General features: G+C 38.8%; 1 protein-coding gene across 4 annotated transcripts in view; it reads right to left on the reverse strand.

The window, feature by feature from the left end:
* The window catches only part of Cep128 (centrosomal protein 128), a 389783-nt gene that overhangs the window by 226872 nt on the left and 141374 nt on the right, over window positions 1-21537 (reverse strand). For all 4 annotated transcript variants that reach the window (XR_004114433.1, XR_004114432.1, XM_031356808.1 and 1 more), the window contains exons 18-19: window positions 8520-8696; window positions 5367-5426 (exon numbers count right to left, since the gene is read on the reverse strand). Coding sequence is in view for 2 of the 4 variants with exons in the window: in XM_031356808.1 (XP_031212668.1) it covers window positions 5367-5426; window positions 8520-8696 (237 nt within the window). In the remaining 2 variants the exon portion in view is untranslated. The remainder of the gene's footprint in view (window positions 1-5366; window positions 5427-8519; window positions 8697-21537) is intronic.

The raw sequence follows: 21537 nt of genomic DNA on the forward strand, positions 1-21537 counted from the left end.
AAAGATAAAAAACATTCCTGAAACAGCCATCAATCAGGTGTCAGTTACAGATAAATTTTGCCCTCTCAAAAGTCATGCACTAAAGCAAAAGCTGTATTTGCAGGGCCCTGGGGGGACAATAATAACCCCTGTGTAAGGGTAGGACCCTGCCCTTGAGACCTGGTGTCCCCTGGGGAGACAATGAGAACCCCTGTGTAAGGGTAGGACTCTGTCTGCCCTTGAGACCTGGTGTCCCATGGGGAGACAATGAGAACCCCTGTGTAAGGGTAGGACTCTGCCCTTGAGACCTGGTGTCCTGGTAAAAGGAAAAGAGATCAAAACTCCTTGCCATAGGAGGTACACAGAAGACAGATCGAGACACAGACAAAAGGTGGCCTCCACAAGCCAGGAAGATAGCCAGAGCTCCACCTTTACCTCGGACTCACTTCTCCAACTATGAGAAAATAAATGGCAATTGTTTAAACAAGAAGGCAGTGTGTGGCATTTTGCTATGATAAGCCAAAGACATGACCGTAGCATGACCAATGTCTTCAATAGACTCCAGCAAAGGCTTTAAAATTAAGATTTGGTTGCATTTAGAGGCTTCATACAAAGTGAATATAAATATAGACTATATTAATAATCCAAAATAAAATTAAAATTTATGGAAATTTAATCAACCAATAATCAATTATAAGAAATCGTGTTTCTTAGATAAATACCCAGCATCTTCATTAAGCATCCTAAAAAAGTGGCTTGGAACCCAAGACTTTAACCGTTGCGAATTATAATTAGCTGGCAAGGCTATTAATCATACAGCAGAAACCTTTCTATTAACTACTCACAGGAGCATTTTACAGATTGCATAATAGACTCATTTATTTAACAACATCAACAAGCAGTGCTAAATAAACCAACACAGGGAATTTGGAAATAAGGCAGTTTTTATCTCTGTCGTCTCAGCTCATAAGTAGGTGGGAATATTCATAAGCACCTACTAAGCCTATCACAGGGATCTTTCTATTCTGTGAGAGGCTGCTACTGAGCCTTAACATAATATAGGAAAGGCACTAAGTAATAACTCAAAACTCAAAGCCAGAGAAAAGAGAGAAGTCACATAACAGATGACGGTCTCTGTAGTCAGCAATAGCACAAGGACCCATAGTTTTCCTGCTTTAACAACTATGCTTCCCTCATCAAAACTCTAAAAATAATTTTGAGGGGAAAAATATGCTTGCATAAGAACGGGCCAGGGGGAGAATAACATTTAAAAGAATATACTAAGTCACCAGAATAAACTGAACCAGACCATACAATTCAAATAGAAGTCAAGTTAAAAGTATCTTTCATGTTTATGTGGTGCTAAAGGTCAGACCCAGGACCTCACACATGCTCAGCCAGTGCTGGGCCACGAAGCCAACCCCCAGCTATCTTTTCCTTTTCCTTTGAGAGATGGTCTCACTAAGTCCATCCTTGAATTCAACTCTGATCCTCCTTCCTCAGCTTCCTAAGGAACAGGGACTATAGGCCAGGACCACCAGACTCACAGTAGGATTATAATTTTTAATCAATGGTTTCTTCAAATCTTACTTCTCAATATGATCAGAAAGGAAAAAGATCTCCAAAATAAGAGTATATTTTAAGATATAAATTATTTTCCACTAAACTGTATATCTCCCATATCTATACCCAAAGCATATTTCCAACAAAGAAACAAATAGTATGACATTTTCATTTTTTGAGAGGATAGAATATTAGATGATTATTCATTTCCAAAACAAGAACAGACATGATCCAATACTTTTCACAAAAGGAGGCAATATCCAAAAACGTGAAGTTTTGTTTGAATGTGTACCACAAAACTAACAAAGAATACAAAGAGTTCAGCAAAGTGCACCAAACCCTTCTTAGTAACTCAGGAGCTTCTATTCTCGGATAAAACTCAAAACCATAAACACCCCAGTTCTCTGATCTGCAATGGGAGCAGCTACACTATAATCTCTCCTGCCATTTGAACTGTCTCACAGCAAACACAGATCTGTCTAGTGCCTAGCATAGGTAATACTATTAACACAAGAAGGGCCGCTCTGAGAAAGATCCCAAAACAGATCAACACAGGAAAGTTGCCCAATACTAGGACCTATTATTCTCTGTAAGAAAAGGAAACCACAGCCTCTACATGGCCTGCTAGAATTTATGACAAAATCTCCTCCTTAATCTACAGGGACCACTTACCTAGTATTCTTTAATAGCTATCTCAACTCCCTTCCTACAAAGCCTTATCTTGGTGCTCCATTGGTTATTTTATCTACAAATCTGGACTGACTCAGTTGGACTTCATGTTTATGTCATGCCGCCACTGCCCACAAAGCGACAGTGATAAAAACTCCACCCAACCCGCTAGTTCTTCTACAGTTAACACTAACAAAAGAAATTCACTTAGTAGATTTATGAAAACAATTACCAACCGCCCTCTGTGGTCCTTCCAATACTGCAAGATGTCAGCATGGGCCAGCTGAATAGCAATTCTGCTTTCCATACAGTTTTTGTCCCCTGATTTCAGATCTTATCTACAATACTTATAGAGCTGTCTAGTCATAGTTCACAGACATTACAGCATTGTAGCCTATCAATAACCTAAGCCATCTTTCTAGGAAATAGACTCAATTCCTCCCTAGTCAGTTGGTCAGCACGGTATTTTTTATCACTCCCTTTTACACTGTAGTGGGAACAGTTGTCTCGTGCAGTATTAAACCTGGTCTGATCAGAAGTTCAATCCCATTAAATGATAAGAGAAAACTGCTCACTAGCTTCCAAATTAAAGAGCTATGATGAAGAGTCATCTCTGCTTCTCATAATTTAACTGAGCCACAGCAGTGAAAGCTTTCTGTTAGGAAATGATAAAGATTTTCACTTGAAAGAAAATTCTAAGTACATTGCTCTTGTTGTCAGAACTGCAGAGTTAGGAAAAACAAAGAGAAAAATGTTAAATTAATGCACAACAGAAGTCCCCAGCAAAGGAATTCTGAGATTCCAAAACACATACATTCTACATTTCCTATGCAAGAAGCAAAAACATGAATTTGCATCTTTTTTTTCCCAAAAAATGGTTGAAATGCACATGATTGATGTTTTTGAAGAAGAGAGAGAATTTTATACAGGAAGGTAAATTCTGTGTTCATTTGCAGTGTTTGCTTTTCTTACTCTCCTTGCTAACATGCATGGCTGACCTTCAGAGATCCTCACTGCCATGGCGCCACTTCCCACCAGCACCTCCTCAAGACCCTCAGCCCTGATTACTCAATGCTCTCATGTTCCTGCCACTGCTTCATCCACAATTAGCCATTTAACCTCCACATGCTTTTGATTTGTATGTGCATGGGTGTTCTGTGTTATGTGTGTGGGTATTTTGCCTATGTGTATGTGTGTGTACCACTTGTGTTCCTGGTGCCCCGAGAAGACAGAAAAGGGCTTTCGAATCCCTGTAACTGCAGTTATAGATGGATGTGAGCATCCACAGGAGTGCTAAAAGCCAAACTCAGGACTTCTGGAAAAGCACTCAGTGCTCTGACCTGCTAATCCATCTCTGTAGCCTTCGCACATTTTTACAGGACCAAAGTTAAGTGTTGAGCCCTTGCAGAAGCTTATTATGACACACTTAAAACATTATATCCTGTCATCTTACCAGCACAAACACCAGTTATTTCATTTTCCTATGCTCCTATGGCAATGTCTTCAAAGAGCTATAAGAACATAACATACTGCAGAGAATGTTTTGGAATCCATCCACACATCAATATTAGCCCTGAGATTCCATGAGAGCCATGGTGACTGACACAAAGGATTATACAGTAAACAAATGTTGGCTCAATAAACAAAAACTCTGAATGACAGCACATACAGTGGTAGGGCATTAACACTGAGTCAGACAGTAGGCAATACAAGTATGCATTCTTTACATGGAAATGAGTAAGTTACTGTCCTCCTATGAGACTTCACATCTCTCATGTTTCCAAACAAGCACAATGGGAATGGGAAGTCTAGCCCATCAGGCCCCGGATTCAAGCATAGCAATCAATAATTCAATCAGTCAACCAACCAACAGATATCTCTTCATACAATAAACTAGCAAATTGGAAGTATAATTAGGCCAGTTTATACTGTAGGTTGTTTTATTATGAAACTCAAATGAAATAAAAAGATTAAGATTTTCAGTTCTTTGAAGAAAATTATTCTACAAAGAACTGAAAGTGCATAGGACTAATAATATTTCATATATTTTAACCAGTGAGTTTGCAAATTGACCTAATATATAAAAGCAGTTGGTACATATCCCTCAGTGAAAAGTCATGGAAGAAATAGAAGAGCAATCAAGGGGCTGAGTGACAGATAGATAGATCATGTCATGTATGAAACGCTCAGACAATAAAAGGGTAGACTATAGTGTAGAATTTCAAATAAAAATACAAAATGTGAAATTGGAATTTTTGATAATATAAAACTATGTAGATGAATCATGACACAGAAAAGTTATCTTTAGGGCATAAAATAGATCCTTCTGGTCTTGTAAACAACGACCCAGGGAGTGAAGGGATTTCCTTGAGACAAGCAGAGTCAGCAGGCTGTAAGCTTACAGAAGAAACAAGATGGATTTAATAGGTGTGTATAAAATAAACATGAGTTGTAGCTGTTCTGGCCTTTAGACACTTCCAGAGACACAACTAAATAAAAGTCAAAAGAATTTGTCTCTGTTACAATCTGGTTCATAATCCAAAATTTTTAATCCTCCTTTATTTTCTAATTCTTTTCCTATACTAAATATAAAAAAGAGAAATTTAGATGCCTCTTACATGGACCAAAGTAACTCTACTACTATGGTAGCCAAATGTTACATCTTTGTACTCTCGGTTATACAACAAAACATTTGGTTAAACTAGGCATGGTGATGTTCTCAGGAGTCAGAGGTGGGTAGATATCTGTGGGTTCAAGAACAGCCTCCTACGCAGTTAATTCCATGCCAGCAGGGCTAAACAGTGAAGCCCTGACTCAAAAGAAACACAAAGCAAATAACACACACACATACACACACACACACACACACATGTATGTATATATATACATTATATACATATATATACATATGTATATATACACACATATATATACATATAGAAACAGACAGAGAGACACTCAGTCAGTCACTCAGTCAATCAGACTTAGAGATAGCGGATGGGTGAGTGGGTGGCTAGTTGGGTGTGTAGGCAGTTGGGTGGGTAGGCAGGTGGGTGAAGAGGCAGGCAGAAAGACAGACAGATAGGAGATATGTATGGCTAAACCAAATATGATTTCATTAATGTCATAAACATCAGGATTCTGTGACGAAGTACCTTGCTTTCAGCTAACCATCGATGTGGGTCATAATGTAGTTGAGGACCAGAGCTAAATACCTACAAAAAGAGAAAAGAATGTCAGAAGTAGATTTTTCTCTGGCATGAACATACATAACCAAAATTACTGACCACAACATCCAAATAATTACTTCTTCAATGTAAGGATTTGATGAGAGGAAAACTGTATCGAGCACACAGTCAATTTCGCAGCACAATACAAGTGCCTGTTATGCTTTATTTTCTAGATGACAATAAGGATCCAGCTCACATACAGAGACACAGATGATCCAGCTGTCTAGTGGCACCATCACTTCTCTCTGGAGTTGAATCCATGACCTTTCACCTGGCACACAACCTTGATTAAATCCTGTTTGCTTTGCCTTCAACTGTCTCTGGGTGCTGTCCATGTGCCTACAGAGAAACTGAATTGTCTTGCATGTCCATCTTTATATCTTGGGGTCCACTTTGCTTTACCAAAGACTGTGCAGAACAGACAACTCATCGAAATGAATATACACAGATATTGCTTTATAGTTCAAAATACTCACAAAATTCTGTGTTAAACTGTTGCCTACATTAGCTGCCCTGCTTTCCTTTATACCAACTCATTTATAAAATCTCAGAACATCTGGTTCTGCCTTATTACTGAGCTAAACTGCACTTAAAAGCTGCTGCTGCCTTTTTAATTATAAACACAAATTGTATTATTCCTAGTTCTTCAAATTCTATTCTACATGGGATATTGTTGCAGGATGTCTCCATGTTTTTTTAACTGAAAATACACTTTCTTCTCTAAAGAGATGTCTATGTATATTCTTAAATGCTTCCGTATCTCCTGATACACCTGCATATCTGTCAGAATAGCAATAGTTAATTCACTTAGACTCACACTTAGTACATATTTAGTATCCCCCACATTCCATACACAAAAATGTCTTATACCCACCACATTTCTAGCTTTTTTTAAGACTAACCCCATTCTCAACAGTTTTGCTTGTTTAGTTTCATTTTGTCCTGTGGTTTGAAACAGGGCATTGATATGTAGCCCTGACTCCTATGGAACTATGTAGACCTATCAAGAAGAGGTGGGCCTTCATTTTGCCCCTGCACTCATGCTTTAAAGGCCTGTACCACCATACCCAATTCTAATTTAAGGCTTGGGTACTTACTCTACCTTGTCAACCAGGCTTTATTTAATTGTCCAAACTCTCTATTTCTTCCTCCTCTTTCAACAAGGTACTGTGTGGCTAAATATCTGAGAGCATCCATTTGACAAGAACCATACTTTCCATTTCATAACCTACTCCATTAAATCCTTACTACCCCAATTAAGCCTTCCTTCACCTTGAGTAATAATAAACATTCTGATATAAGCAATACAAGCATGTTTGTGTTTTATGATTTGCTCCACAGATTTACAAATGACTTCATGCTTAAAAGAACATTTGTAACCAGTTATAAATGGCAGAGCTATAGGCTATCTGTGCCATGGGAACAAACTACTACGGCAAAATATAAATCAAATACAGAAGTGTTTCTACCCTGCCGTGCACAGTAAGCACCCTCAATATACAACAGTGACGGCACATCAAGTTGGCATCATAGTAAACCTTGAGGAACTGTGATAAGAGCACTGTAATGGACCTGTGCTGTGAAGGAAGGCAAAAGGGGAACATGCATGGACATCCAAGCACAATAAAACACAGAACTAGTTTCAGAACCTGTTGAAAGGACAATTTATTCCCTATAAAGAAACACAGTATTTAAGAATGTTTCTGTCCATTAAAAACCTGTGTTTTCCTACAGTTTCATGTAACATCTTATGACATGATTCTCATATTTTGGTTTCCATGCTCACATATAACTGAAATTAAATATTTAAGCATCAAGTAAATGCTACATTGCTAATATAAGATCCTCTACATAATATTAGGGTTTACGAGTTACATACTCAGAAAAACTTTAACACTTAAGCAAATAGCATTAGACAAGGAAAAGGTAAGCCATCACACAGCAGACCCAGTAGCACCCCCATGAGTCAGCTTTCCACTTAAGTCAACCGTTCTCATCCTAACATCACAGCCTTCTCACAGCACGTGAACACTGCCGCAAAAGAAGGTACAGGGAATTACAAATTGCAAAATATCTACCTATTCTGTTAATTCTACTAGGTGAAATATTTACATTAAGGTTGAAGCCTCAGAAGCGTTAATTGAAACAGTAGAATTATATTTTCATATTCTTTTAAACATCCTTAGAGAACAAGAAAGGCAAGAAAAAAAACCAGAAAAGGTGGAAGAAAACTCAAAAGACCATTCTCTAGTGGAGAAAGAAAGAATCGAGCTCCTAAAACCAGCTAAGCACAATACCATGTCTGAGTGTGGTCATCCCACGGCTAAAAGTAACACTGCATCCTAATATGTTAGGGTATGTCAAGTAGAATACAACAGGGCCAGAGTCGACCTTCAAACAATCAGACACCCATGAGAAAGTCTTTTTATTTGTCATGTCATGATAGCCATTAATTGAGAAATGATCGATCCTTCTAAATAAGAGACGAATACACTGACTAGAATTGTTTCAACAGGGAGAACACAACAGTGCAGCGTTTATCTGATCGGGCTCCAGTCAGCCCACAACACGTCAAGTCTCACTTGAGATTTAAGCACACTGATATCTAGGAGCAAGTACCAAGCTGCTCCAGATCTGGTTCTCTTTTCCACACTATATTTCATGGGTAGTGAAGGGTGAATTGATTTTAAGGGATAAGGAAGACACTGCATACACCCTACTTATCATTAAACTTGTCATGGAGAATTCAATAGATGGTAACAATACTAACAGGCTAGCATGGTGGAAACCTTGGAATCCAAGCTTCTTGACACAATGGATGTTTTCCTTGATCAATATTGAAGGGCTACCTTTCACTGAGTGAGACACAGGTAACTCGACGAAACAATTCACACTTTCACCATGGCTATGTAGTAATAAGGTTTCTAACTCTAAGCAATGCAAGGGGTTATTTGTTTCATAAAAAAATTCTGAAATAAGAATGTGACTCCCGTGCAATCATGTTACAACCCCATTCTAATTACATATTAGAAAACTAACTGAAAATTTAAGGCACGTATTATAAGAACTCATAATTACTTTCAATTTCTCCATTGAGTCTCTGGAGAAAGTTTTACAAGCTTCATCAATTTCTTTTCCTATTACACCAAGAATGGATTCCTGTTCCGTCTCCAAACAAAGCAGCTGATCCTTGAGCTGCAGCCTGGACTCCTCCATCCTCCGTAAGTGCTCTTCTTCGTTACTTATACACTTCTCCTGTAGAGTGAGGAGGAAAACAGAACCTTATTAAGTGAAGCCAAGTTACCTATGCAACCCGACCTAAGAACTGGATTTGAAAACATATATGACTGGCTGTGCCTTCACTTAGCAAAACAGATATCCCATAAATCTTCATGCATAAAGAACTGGCAAAATTACTACATAAATTCTATGAAAAAAATGTTGAAATATACTTTGCCATTTAATAACACTGCTATCAGTGGATCAGAAGAAAAGATAAAATCAGTAATTGATGTCATGTAGACCCTAAACATGAGTAAAATGCCAGAAATATAAATTACCAAATATGATGATTAGTAGCATCAAATGGAGTAGGTTTCTCCATTTGAGAGACATGTGTTATCACCTAAATTCCCTCACAATGTATTCTTCCAAAGTTCCAACCTTTGAGTGCTCTCATACCACACACATGAATTTAGACATGAAAATTTAATAAAAACCAAGATAAAAACACATTCCAAGTAAACAAATATATTTAATGAAAAGAGTTTTCAGGAGTCCTTGAAGAGATTACAAGTACTTTGGGGTCCCCTCTAAGCAGAGAAACTTGCAATCATTTCTATTTATTATACAATTCTCAATAGTTATGATTAAATAATTTCATTAAGACTAAGCATCCTTCATGTGAAAATGCAAAATCTCTAATGTCCCCAAGCCCACATCTTTAGATATGACACTCTCAGTATGCTTCACCTTGGATTCTGGATTAGGAGTATTTAACTGATAAACTCAATACAGTCTAAAACTATCAAAAGCTCTACCATATGAGTTGCTTCTGATCTGTGCATTGTTGATGCCTGCTCTAGAGAAATTCAAAGCTATAGAACACAGGCCATGTAAAGCAATGAAATTACTAGAACTGTATAAACAGCAGGCCACAGTCACAGTCTTAGGTAATATATGTCCAATCATTAGATACTAGCCTAGTACCCTTTTACTACCCAGTAAGACACAACTAATCCAGGAGCAGTGCAAGGGCTTTTAATCCATTTTGAATTTCAAAGAAATTAGAAAAGAAACCCAGTTGTAAAACATTAATCACTAGAGCTGCAGAGATGGAACAGCAGTTAAGGACACTGGTTGCTTTTCCAGTGGACCTCAGTTCAATTCTCAGCATCTACATGACAGCTCACAATTGTCTGTAACTCCAGACAGTTCCAAAAACCTGATGCCCGCTTCTGGCCTCCATGGGCATCAGGCATATGCATGGTACACACATAGACTTTTGGGCAAAACACTCATACATAAAAAGTAAAAATAAGTAATTTTTTTCCTTATGTTAAAAACAGATTCTTTTCTCAAACAATATAACCTGATTATAGATTCCACCCCCCCTCAACTCCTCCCAGTTCTTCCCACAACCCACCCCTCTAGGTCCACTCCCTTTCTGTCTCCCATTAGAAAAGGACAGGCTTCTTCAACTAAAAATGACAAAATAAAGTATATAAGATAAAGCAAAAACTATCCTATTGAGGTAGGACATAGCAAGCCAACAGGAGGCAAAGAGGTCCAGGAGCAGGCCCAAGAGTCGGAGACCCACTTGTTCACACACTCAAGAGTCCCATCAAAATACCAAGCTAAAAGCTGTACCAGGAATGCAGAGGACGTGGAGCAGACCATATAGGCCTTGTGGCTGCCACTTCCTCCCTGTGAGTTCACCTGTGCCTTGCTTAGTGATTCAAAGGGAATGAATCTTTATTAAAAAAAAAAAGGAAGAATAATGACTTTTAAAAAAAAAAGCCTCACCACATGTTTAGTGTTAGTAGTGCTCTGTTCCATAAGGGCACTTCTGGTAAAGTCTATATAGCACATCCCCCACCCCCCTGTCATCTTTCTTTCCCCCCACCCCCATTCATTACTCTCCTTTGTGCTACTAGGCAGCTTCACTGACTTTTTTTTTTTTTTTTTTTTTTTTTTGGAGTGGGCCTGGGACAACGATCCAGTTATAGAACCATTGATCTACAATCTCTCCTGCCCACAAGATGTGCAGGGTAAAGGTGGTGCAGAACTTGTGGGAGTGGCCAACCAATGACTGGTCCAACATGAGGCCCACACCATGAGACCCCCTACCATGGGAGGGAACCCACACCTGACCTACCTGGATGGCCAGGAACTAGAGGCAGGACAACCCAGAGACCCAGGATAGAACTAAACACAACTGGCCAAAATAAATAAGATCAATGAAATGACTCCTAATGATATACTCATAGATCAGTGCCTAGCCCAAGTGTCCTCAGAGAGCCACCATCTAGCAACTGATGGGAGCAGATGCAGAGACTACAGCCAAACACTAGGCAAGAGGGGGAAGAAGGTATATATGAGCCAGAGGGGTCAAGGACACCAGGACAACACAGTGGAAATGAGAGGGGGTGGAATCTCTGACTCTTTTGCCTACACTTGGGACCCCCATCCTCCTACCAGGTTATCTTGATATGAAGGTCTTACCATACCTTGTTAGGACATGTTCAGTGGATATCACTGGCAGGCCTGCCTTTTTTTTTTTTTTTTTAAGAGAAACAGAGGAATGGATCTGTCTGTGGGGCGGTGGGGGAGGAACTAGGAAGGATAGAGAGGAGTGGATCTGTGGGGCGGTGGGGGAGGAACTAGGAATGATAGAGAGGAGTGGATCTGTGGGGCGGTGGGGGAGGATCTAGGAGGGGTAGAGGAAAAGAAAACTGTAGTGGAGGTGCAATGTATGAGAGAAGAATGAAAGAAAAAAGAGCAATGTCTCGAAAAATAAAATAAAAACACTTAAGTTTGGTTCACATTACAAAATAAATGAAAGCTCCTGGTCCAACAAGCACAGAGCCTTGGACGACTTCGCGTCCTCCACGACATGCTCGTGGCCTTGCTTTCTTTTCCACTGTCTGCTACTCTGACTCAGCTTCTCAAACTCCTCTACTTATGTCTACCCTGCACACATGGATTTGGACAACTCTGCCTGAAGTTGGTCTGCCTCAAAATAGGGCTAGTAGCTGAGAAGCCATGAGTTCAACGTAATCCATTACCTGGGTCTGACCCTCAGCTTTATGAACTTGGGGCTGGAATGTTGCTTCTTCTGAAAACTGAGTAGAGTCATCTCTCACCAGTAAGACAAGATTAAGCTCGTAAGAAATGAATGTATAAAAAAATGTATTAATGTATAAAATGTATTAATGGATTAATGTATAAAAATGTATTAATGTATAAAAAAAGAATGTGATTCAATTAACTGTATCTATTTGCAACAAGAACCATAACTACTATATCTCCCACAACTCTCACATCAGTAAACCAGTACCAGTATCCCTACAGACTGCAGTAGAGAGAATGTTGTCTAATGAGCAGGAAATACATTTTGTTTTTTGAAGTAATATTCAACCATCCAGATAAAATTCCCTTTCTTTCCTACTACCTTTTTATTTGAGGAGGTTTCAGATATCACACAATACTTTTGCATTCTCTATATGGATCCTATGACCATCAACCTAAGATATAAGTTTACCCATTCCACATTACAACAGTACTGTGGCTGGATTGTGCTTATACCACCCAAGGGTTCACATGTTGGAGACGTGACTAGCTTCTAGATGAGGGTCACTGGAGATGCTGTCATCAATAGAGACTGGCACTGTTCTCAGAAACTGTCTTCCTTTCCCTACAGGGCTGAAGAAGTTAAAGCCTGACCTATGAGGGCTTTTTGGCTTCCTGACTCATCTGAGATCTAACTTGCACATGCCCCCACTTTAATTTGATAAATCCACCAACCCTCTCCACAGCTAGACTTTCCAATCATGGACTCTCAGGCTCCAAAATGATCTTTTCTTTACATATTATCTAGCTTCGGGTTTTGTTATAGAGATGAGAAAGGGGAAAAAAATGGCTAGTATAAGAAAAAAACACTCTCCATAAAGACTTCTGTGTATTAGAGAGGGAAAACAAGATCCCCATAGATCTCTCAGGAAAATCTACCACTTCTGTTCTGACCCATTTTTTTAAGTTGAGAATGTACGAACACTGCTTTGAGGCACACAATGACCTAGCTCTTCCCCTAAATTTTATAGTAGATGTTTCATACCTTGAGAGGGGAGAGCAAATTCTAAGAAAGGGTAGGACAAGAAACTGATTACAAGTTACTTCAATCATTCTTTCAGATTTAAAGGTATGTGGGTTTATAAAGTTAGGCAACACTTTAAAGTTAGCCATTATTCTGCCATTCAAGATATTCTGGTAAATTCAGAAAGAACAACATCCTGTCATCCTAGAAAAAATATTACCATATTTTTAAAGAACAAAGGTAAAAATACAGTGTTTTAGAAAGTACTTAGAAATCTGGTACACACCATCTAACTTCACTGTTTCAGGGCAAAGAGCAGACATGTCAGGGTCAGCCAGGGCTTTTCTACAGAGTATAGAGGTAGATGCAGCTTACTATAGTGGTGTAGGTGCTATAAGAAGGTAGATATCCTTGCTGGTAACTAAGTAGGAAAGTAACTAAAAAGGAATCCGAGAGAACCAACACAACTCTTCATTTTACAAGTCAGGCAATCAAGCCAATACAGTGTTGATAATGGGACTGGAATCTCAGAGCTTAGAGCTCATAACTGAATACTCAAAAACCCAGGCAGAGATCTCATTCTCAAAATGCTAGAAAGGCAGAGTTCCAGCAAGTGACATCAAGAGTGTGCAAAGAAGTCACACAGTTTTATCAGCTGGCAGTATGGGCACTAATGGAACTAGAAAGAGCATCTTATAGCTTAAATCCTGAAGGGTCCTCACAACAAATGAAAACATGATCAAATGTGTTGGCACACTACAGTAATTGCAGAAACTCAGGGGCCTGGGGCAGGAGATTTGCAAGTTCCACATCTGCCTCAGCTAAGACAGGAGACCCTGTCTCAAACTACAATTGAAGAAGAGAAAGACAACCAGAGATGTACTCAGTGTACAAGGAGTTGAGTTCATTCCCATCACTGTCAATAAATTTCTAAATCAAAAGGGACAGACCAGGGACAGAGAATAAAGACATGAAGGCATATTCAAAACAGCCTGCCACAAAAACAAAACTACACCAAGCATGTACACTCTCCCAAGCCCTGAGGGGCGATTCTCCTACATAAGAAATATATTTACCTATCCATAGAAGTCATCTGACTAATTTAACCTTTACAATTTGGTTAATCACCAACAACAAGGCAGAGTTCCATTGCTGGAACAGCAGAGGTTGCAGGAAATGGCCTTTTCAAAACAAGAAAGGTTTATACTAATAATCGGCATGTCTACAGGAAATACTTAAACTTCTTACAAGTCCATGTTAAAACACACACACAGACACACACACAGCCCATTAATTTTTAATTCCAACATCAAAATACAGTACTGTAATTTTAGATGCATATTTGAACATACTCCTAATGCCCCAGAACACTCACTTTCTCTGGGGTTTTACAATTGTAAAAAACTACAACTTTAATAGAAATATGACAACTTCAAAAATAAAAGAATATGACCAAAATGCTACTATCTTGTGACATGTGGCTCCATGTCCTGTTTCCTCTTTCAGTGTGTCCATGTGACATTGTACACTGGGCTGGAAAGGATGAAGTGGAACCCAGAACACAGGTGGGTTCTGCAGGATCTCGGTCAGGCTGTGAGAGCCAGGGGTGGAGGTGGGGGTGGGGGTGGGGATGGGGGTGTTTCTCTCATGCTTTCAGTGTCACAACTCCACTAGACAGCCCACACGCACACGCACACACATGTGCACATACTCTCTCTCTCTCACATACACACACACTATTCAAGGTGAACAAGGGCTATCTAAACCTTGGAAAGTAGAGAGGGGTTTTTCAGGGGAATGTACACTGGCTGAGGCTTAAGGGATTAGGAAAGGTGATCCAGGTGTTCCCTTGGCAGGTTCTTCTTGAGAGAAAGGAAGATAAACCTGTAATTTCACCAAGGAATATGTGACATTTCTTAAGTAGAGGATGTGGGGATCAGGCTTCCCCAGGTAAGATCAGGTGGAGAAGAGGAAGTCCTGCTGGAAAAGGGACTGCTCCATTTTGTGCAGGGCCCAGGGAGCTGTCTGACCACGGTAAATGCCGACCTGAATATTGATATCAGGGGATCCCAACATTGATAGGCACAGTAACACAAACCTGTAACCACGAAGACTTCAAGACTGAGGCAAGAAGTGAAAGTTGAACTCTTGTCTTGCCTACAAAGCAATCCAAGGCCAGGGGAAGAAAATTAGAGATACTTTGTCTCAAAATACAAAAAAACAAGAAATATTTTCCAAGAACTATAACAAGCTGAGTGTGGTAGTGCAGGCCTTTAATCCCAGCACTCCAAGGGCAGAGGCAGGCAAGTCTCTGGGAATTCCAGGCCAGCCTGCTCTACATAGTGAGTTCCAGCACAGTCAGAGGTGCACAGTGAAACCATGCCTCAAAGAAAAAAAGAAATTAAGGGAGGGAGGGGCAGAAGGATGGAGGGAGGGAAAAATACAACGAAGGCTATAGTTCGGTGGTAGGTAATAGTAGATGATGTATCTACCATATTCAAGGCCCTGGATTCACACCAGTACCACAGAAGGCCATGTATTTATAAAAGTTCCTGAGATACCTTCAATATCTTACGAGTTCCTAAACTGCCATTTTGTTTGCAATATATTTATAGCATGGAACTAAAAACAATTTTCACACCTTAAGAAAAACGAATATTAAATAAAGTACGCTCATAGGCTAAGTAAATGATTAATGTTCAAAAGTAATCACTTTCTTTAGCTGAAAATTAACTTCAATAAGCAAGTATGAAATTTTTTCCATCCTAAGACCATCTTTTAAGACATCGTTGGGGGAAGAGAGACAAGTAGAAAACACGGGGAACCCTACACTACTAAAGAGTTAAACTGAAGCCAGTAAGATTTAATTAAGATTTATTGGGAGTGTGGCTTATTAAGTTAGAGCTACACATATCAGCCAAGACGCTGTGATGAGAAATATTCTGTTACTCAGGGAAACGGCTGACTCTAGCTGTAAAACCAGATAGTTCACAGCAAATGATAAAACACTCCTGACTCGAAATTGGACCTGTCTATCTCTAAACAGGACTCGCATTACCTATGACACTGGAGGCAAGAAACTAAGGCACGCTACGAAATGCCACCATGTAGAGAAGGCATCCACTACCAGTTTTATTAGAAATGTGGAAACAAATTTAGCAAAACAAAAGTAAATTATATTTTGGAAATCTTTTCTAGCACTTGTCAAAGTATAGCCATTTTGTTCAAACCTAATTAAATATAGATATTACATAATAGTAAATTCTGTAAATTCAAAGTATAGCCATATACATGTGTGTTGATATAAAAAATAAAATAAAATAAATAAAAAACAAGGAAAAAAAAAGCCAGTGAGGGGGCTCAGTGGGCAAAAGCACTTGCTGAGGAAACCTGAGTCAAATCCCCAGAACTAGGGTAATGGTAAAAGGAGAGAACAGACTCTACAAAGTTATCCTGTGGCCTACACACACACAAACACACACATACAAACACATACACACATGTGCACGCACACGTGTGTGCTGCCACACACACACGACACATGAACCACATGTATGCTCATGATAGACACACAGAAAGACACACAATAATAACAGATTAAATAAAAAGGCAATAACTGAGGAAATTAGCTAGAACTTCATAATTCAAATGTAGCCATCTTGAGAGCAACCGTCCTGAGAAACAAAGACAAAGAGGAGAGATCCTGAACAGCAAGAAGTCTTCAGTCATGCTCAAGTCCAGAGCACGCAGCTTCCTCAACCACATACACATTTCAGAAATGACAGACAGCCTAGGGCTTCCACCAGGGACATTGCATATGACCTCGCATTATAGCACTTGCTACCATGTGCATCCTGGGTCTGGCTCCTCACCGATCTGAGCTCCTTTAAGCCAAAAATGTGACTTCTCTTTGTTGCCTAACAGGATATCTTAAATACCAATCAATTAATAAATTATTTTCTATTTCTTTACAAGCATCTCCTTCATGTCACCTCTTAGATGCCAAGGATAACAGATCCTAATCATGCAAGAACACTGGCAAGGAGTGAGGAAACAAACTCTTTGAAGCCAAGTAACTTCTTGTCTTTCAGGAAGTTTCTTTAGGGTATTTTGTCACTAATTACTTTTGAACTCACATGAGGGCATATGGGGTTTTTTGTGAATTTTTAAACAAGCAAAAGAAAGAACACTGTAATTCTACTAGGAGACTGATGTTCTAAAACAAAAATGTGACATTGTAGGTTATATATACGTACATCCAGTTCCTTTTCTTTTATGGAGATACTCTGCATCATTTGCTCCTAAGGATGGGGGAAGCTACAGTGAGCAGTGCAGGAAGAGTTAGGCTGAGATGCTGAGCCAACCAGCAGAGCTAACAGGACAGACAGCACTCTAGAATGAAGTTTGTCTGACCTCATGCACTTTAAATCCCAGGTGGGAATTGCCCCAATCCACAGGATTAGCTTCGGAATGCTTAAAAAGTTATTCATAAAACAAACAAGAAAGTAAAATTCAAATTTAAACTTTCAACCCCCATTTAAGGAAAATTATTCTTGGCTTGGGCCTTTTATTACCTTCTTCTAAGACAGTATTGAGTAATACAAAGGTCAGTACCAGCATAATCAAAATGGGTGGGGTATGCTTTGGCTATATTCCTTAAACTTAACATTCACAGTTAGAAAAGAGAATACCTTTTAAGGGGTACTTTATGCATTTGCAATGAGGATCATTCTGTGATTATTACATATTTCTCTCAAGCTAAATGTCTAGAAACAGAAATAACATTTGATAAGTCATCTACTTCTGATGCATTTTGACTTCTGAAACAAAATATGGACAGGAAAACAAACAAATGGAGTTTTAAATAATGTACTCAGAATGAGTGCTGCTTAATTTTCAGAAGAAAAAACTTACACAGTATCTCAAAGAGCGATATTTGAACACTTAGGTATGTCTTCCAAAGCACAGGATCACATCTTCCCCCAACCCCCGTTTCCCTTAAAGCATTACTTCTTATGAAAGACAAAAGGGATGGGGCGGGGGGCGGGGGGAATAACCAACTCACACAGCTAATGTGTACAACAAAAATACCTCCTGTTAGTGATGACTAAAATCTACACAACACTGCTTAGTCATCATCTAAGGAAAAAATTACTTGAGTCAATGAGCACTTTACACAGCAGTAATAGAAAAATTAATAAAAACAAACATAGGAGGCCAGAGAAGAAGCAGAGCAGCTAGGGCAGAGTCTTTCCTACCTCCATCTGCACCCAGGAGGTGCGGCTATTCTGCAGCCTTCTGTGCACAGGTCTTGTCAGGAAAAAGCTGGTCACCCAGGAGTGCGGACACAGGATTATAGACTCACAGGAAGAACAAGCTCCAGCCAGAGACAGCAAGAACAAATAACACCAGAGATTACCAGATGGTGAAAGGCAAATGCAAGAATCTTACCAACAGAAATCAAGACTACATAGTGTCATCAGAACCCAATACTCCCACCACAGAGAGTGCTGTATATTCCAACACACCAGAAAAGCAAGATTTGGATTTAAAATCATATCTCATGAAGCTGATGGAGGATTTTAAGAAGGATATAAATAACTCCCTTAGAGAAATACAGGAGAACACAGGTAAACAGGTAGAAGCCATTAAAGAAGAAACACAAAAATCCCTGATAGAATTACAAGAAAACACAACCAATCAGGTAAAGGAATTGAACAAAACCATCCAGAACTTAAAAATGGGAGTAGAAACAATAAAGAAATCACAAAGAGAGACAATTCTGGAGATAGAAAACATTGAAGCCATAGAAAACCATAGAAAACATTGACACAAAAATAAAAGAAAAAGCAAAATGCAAAAAGGTCCTAACCCAAATCATCAAAGGAAATCCAGGACACAATGAGAAGACCAAACCTAAGGATAATAGGTATAGAAGAGAGTGAAGATTTCCAAATTAAAGGGCCAGTAAATTTAACAAAATTATAGAAGAAAATTTCCCTAACCTAAAGAATGAGATGCCCATGAGCATACAAGAGACTACAAAACTCCAAATAGATTGGACCAGAAAAGAAATTCCTCCCATCATATAATAAACAAAACACCAAATGCACTAAACAAAGAAAGAATATTAAAAGTAGTAAGGGAAAAATGTCAAGTAACATATAAAGGCAGATCTATTAGAATTACACCAGACTTCGCACCAGAGACTATGAAAGCCAGAAGATCGGACAGATGTCATACAGAACCTGAGAGAATACAAATACCAGCCCAGGCTACTATACCTAGCAAAACTCTCAATTACCATAGATGGAGAAAACGAGATATTCCATGACAAAACTGAATTTACATAGAATCTTTCCACAAATCCAGCCATACAAAGGATAATAAATGGAAAACTTGAACAAAAGGAGGGAAACTACACACTAGAAAAAGCAAGAAAGTAATCTTCCAACAAAACTAACAGAAGATAGCCACATGAAGAGAATTCCAACTCTAACAACAAAAATAACAGGAAGCAATAATTACTTTCCCTTAATATCTATTAATATCAACAGACTCAATTCCCCAATAAAAAGATATAGACTAACAGACTGGTTACGTAAACAGGACCCAATATTTTGCTGCATACAGGAAACCCAACTCAGTGACAAAGACAGACACTACCTCAGAGTAAAAGGCTGGAAAACAACTTTCCAAGCAAATGATCCCAAGGAACAGCTGGAGTAGCCATTCGAATATCAAATAAAATTGACTTTCAACATAAAATGATCAAAAAAGATAAGGAGGGACACTTCATACTCATCAAAGGTAAAATCTACTAAGATGAACTCTCAACTCTGAACCTCTATGCTCCAAATACAAGGGCATCTACATTCATAAAATGTATACTTTACTAAAGATCAAAACACACATTGCACTGAACACATTAATAGTGGGAGACTTCAATACCCCACTCTCAGCAATGGACAGATCATGGAAACAGAAACTAAACAAAGACACAGTAAGACTAAAAGAAGTTATGAAGGATTTAACAGATATCTATAGAACATTTTTTATCCTAAAACATAAGGATATACTTTCTTCTCAGTACCTCATGGTACTTTCTCAAAAATTGAACATATAATCAGTCACAAAACAGGCCTCAACAGATACAAGAAGATTGAAATAATTCCATGTATCCTATCAGAACACCACAGACTAAGGCTGGACCTCAATAACAATATAAACAATAGAATGCCCACATACACATGGAAGCTGAACAACACACTACTCAATGATAAATTGGTCAAGGAAGAAATGAAGAAAGAAATTAACGACTTTTTAGAGTTTAATGAAAATGAAGCCACAACATACCAAATCTTATGGGACACAATGAAAGCAGTCCTAAGAGGAAAACTCAAAGCTCTGAGTGCCTCCAAAAAGAAAATGGAGAAAGCATACACTAGCAATTTGACAGCACATCTAAAAGCTCTAGAACAAAAAGAAGCAAATTCACCAAGAGGAGTAGATGGCAGGAAATAATCAAACTCAGGGCTGAAATCAACCAAGTAGAAATAAAAAGAACAATACAAAGAATCAACCAAACCAGGAGCTGGTTCTTTGAGAAAATCAACAAAATAGATAAACCATTAGCCAGACTAACTAGAGGGCACAGAGATAGTTTCCTAATTAACAAAATTAGAAATGAAAAGGGAGACATAACAACAGACACTGAGGAAATCTAAAAAAATCATCAGGTCCTACTACAAAAGTCTATACTCAAGAAAACTGGAAAACCTGGATGAAATGGACAATTTCCTAGACAGATACCAGGTTCCAAAGTTAAATCAAGATTAGATAAATGATCTAAACAGTCCCATATCCGCTAATGAAATAGAAACAGTCATTAATAGTCTCCCAATCAAAAAAAGCCCAGGACCAGATTGGGTTAGTGCAGAGTTCTTTCTATCAGACCTTCAAAGGAGACCTAATACAAATACTCCTCAAACTATTCCACAAAATAGAAATAGAAGGTACTCTACCCAATTCATTCTATGAAGCCACAATTATGCTGTTACCAAAACCACACAAAGACCCAACAAAGACAGAAAATTTCAGACGAATTTCCTTTATGAATATCGATGCAAAAATACTCAATAAAATTCTTGCCAACCGAATCAAAGAAAACATTAAAACAATCATCCATCATGATCAAGTAGGTTTCATCCCAGGGACGCAGGGATGGTTCAATATACAGAAATCCATCATAGCAATCCACTAAATAAGAAAACTCAAAGAAAAATACCATGTGATCATCGCATTAGATGCTGTGATAGCATCTGACAAAATCCAACACCCCTTGCTTCATGGTAAAAGTCTTGGAAAGATCAGGAATTCAAGGCCCATACCTAAACATAGTAAAAGAAATATACAGCAAACCAATAGCCAACATCAAACTAAATGGAGAGAAACTTGAGGCAATCCCACTAAAATCAGGGACTAGACAAGGCTGCCCACTCTTTCCCTACCTATTCAATATTGTACTTGAAGTCCTAGCCAAAGCAATTAGACAACAAAAGGAGATCAAAGGGATACAAACTGGAAAGGACGAGGTCAAATTATCACTATTTGCAGATAATATGATAGCATACTTAAGTGACCAGAAAAATTCCACCAGAGAAATCCTAAAGCTGATAAAAAAAACTTCAGCAAAGTAGCTGCATACAAAATTAACTCAGCCGGGCGGTGGTGGCGCACGCCTTTAATCCCAGCACTTGGGAGGCAGAGGCAGGCGGATTT

The sequence above is a fragment of the Mastomys coucha genome, unplaced genomic scaffold, assembly GCF_008632895.1.
Source record: "Mastomys coucha isolate ucsf_1 unplaced genomic scaffold, UCSF_Mcou_1 pScaffold6, whole genome shotgun sequence".
NCBI lineage: Eukaryota > Metazoa > Chordata > Mammalia > Rodentia > Muridae > Mastomys > Mastomys coucha.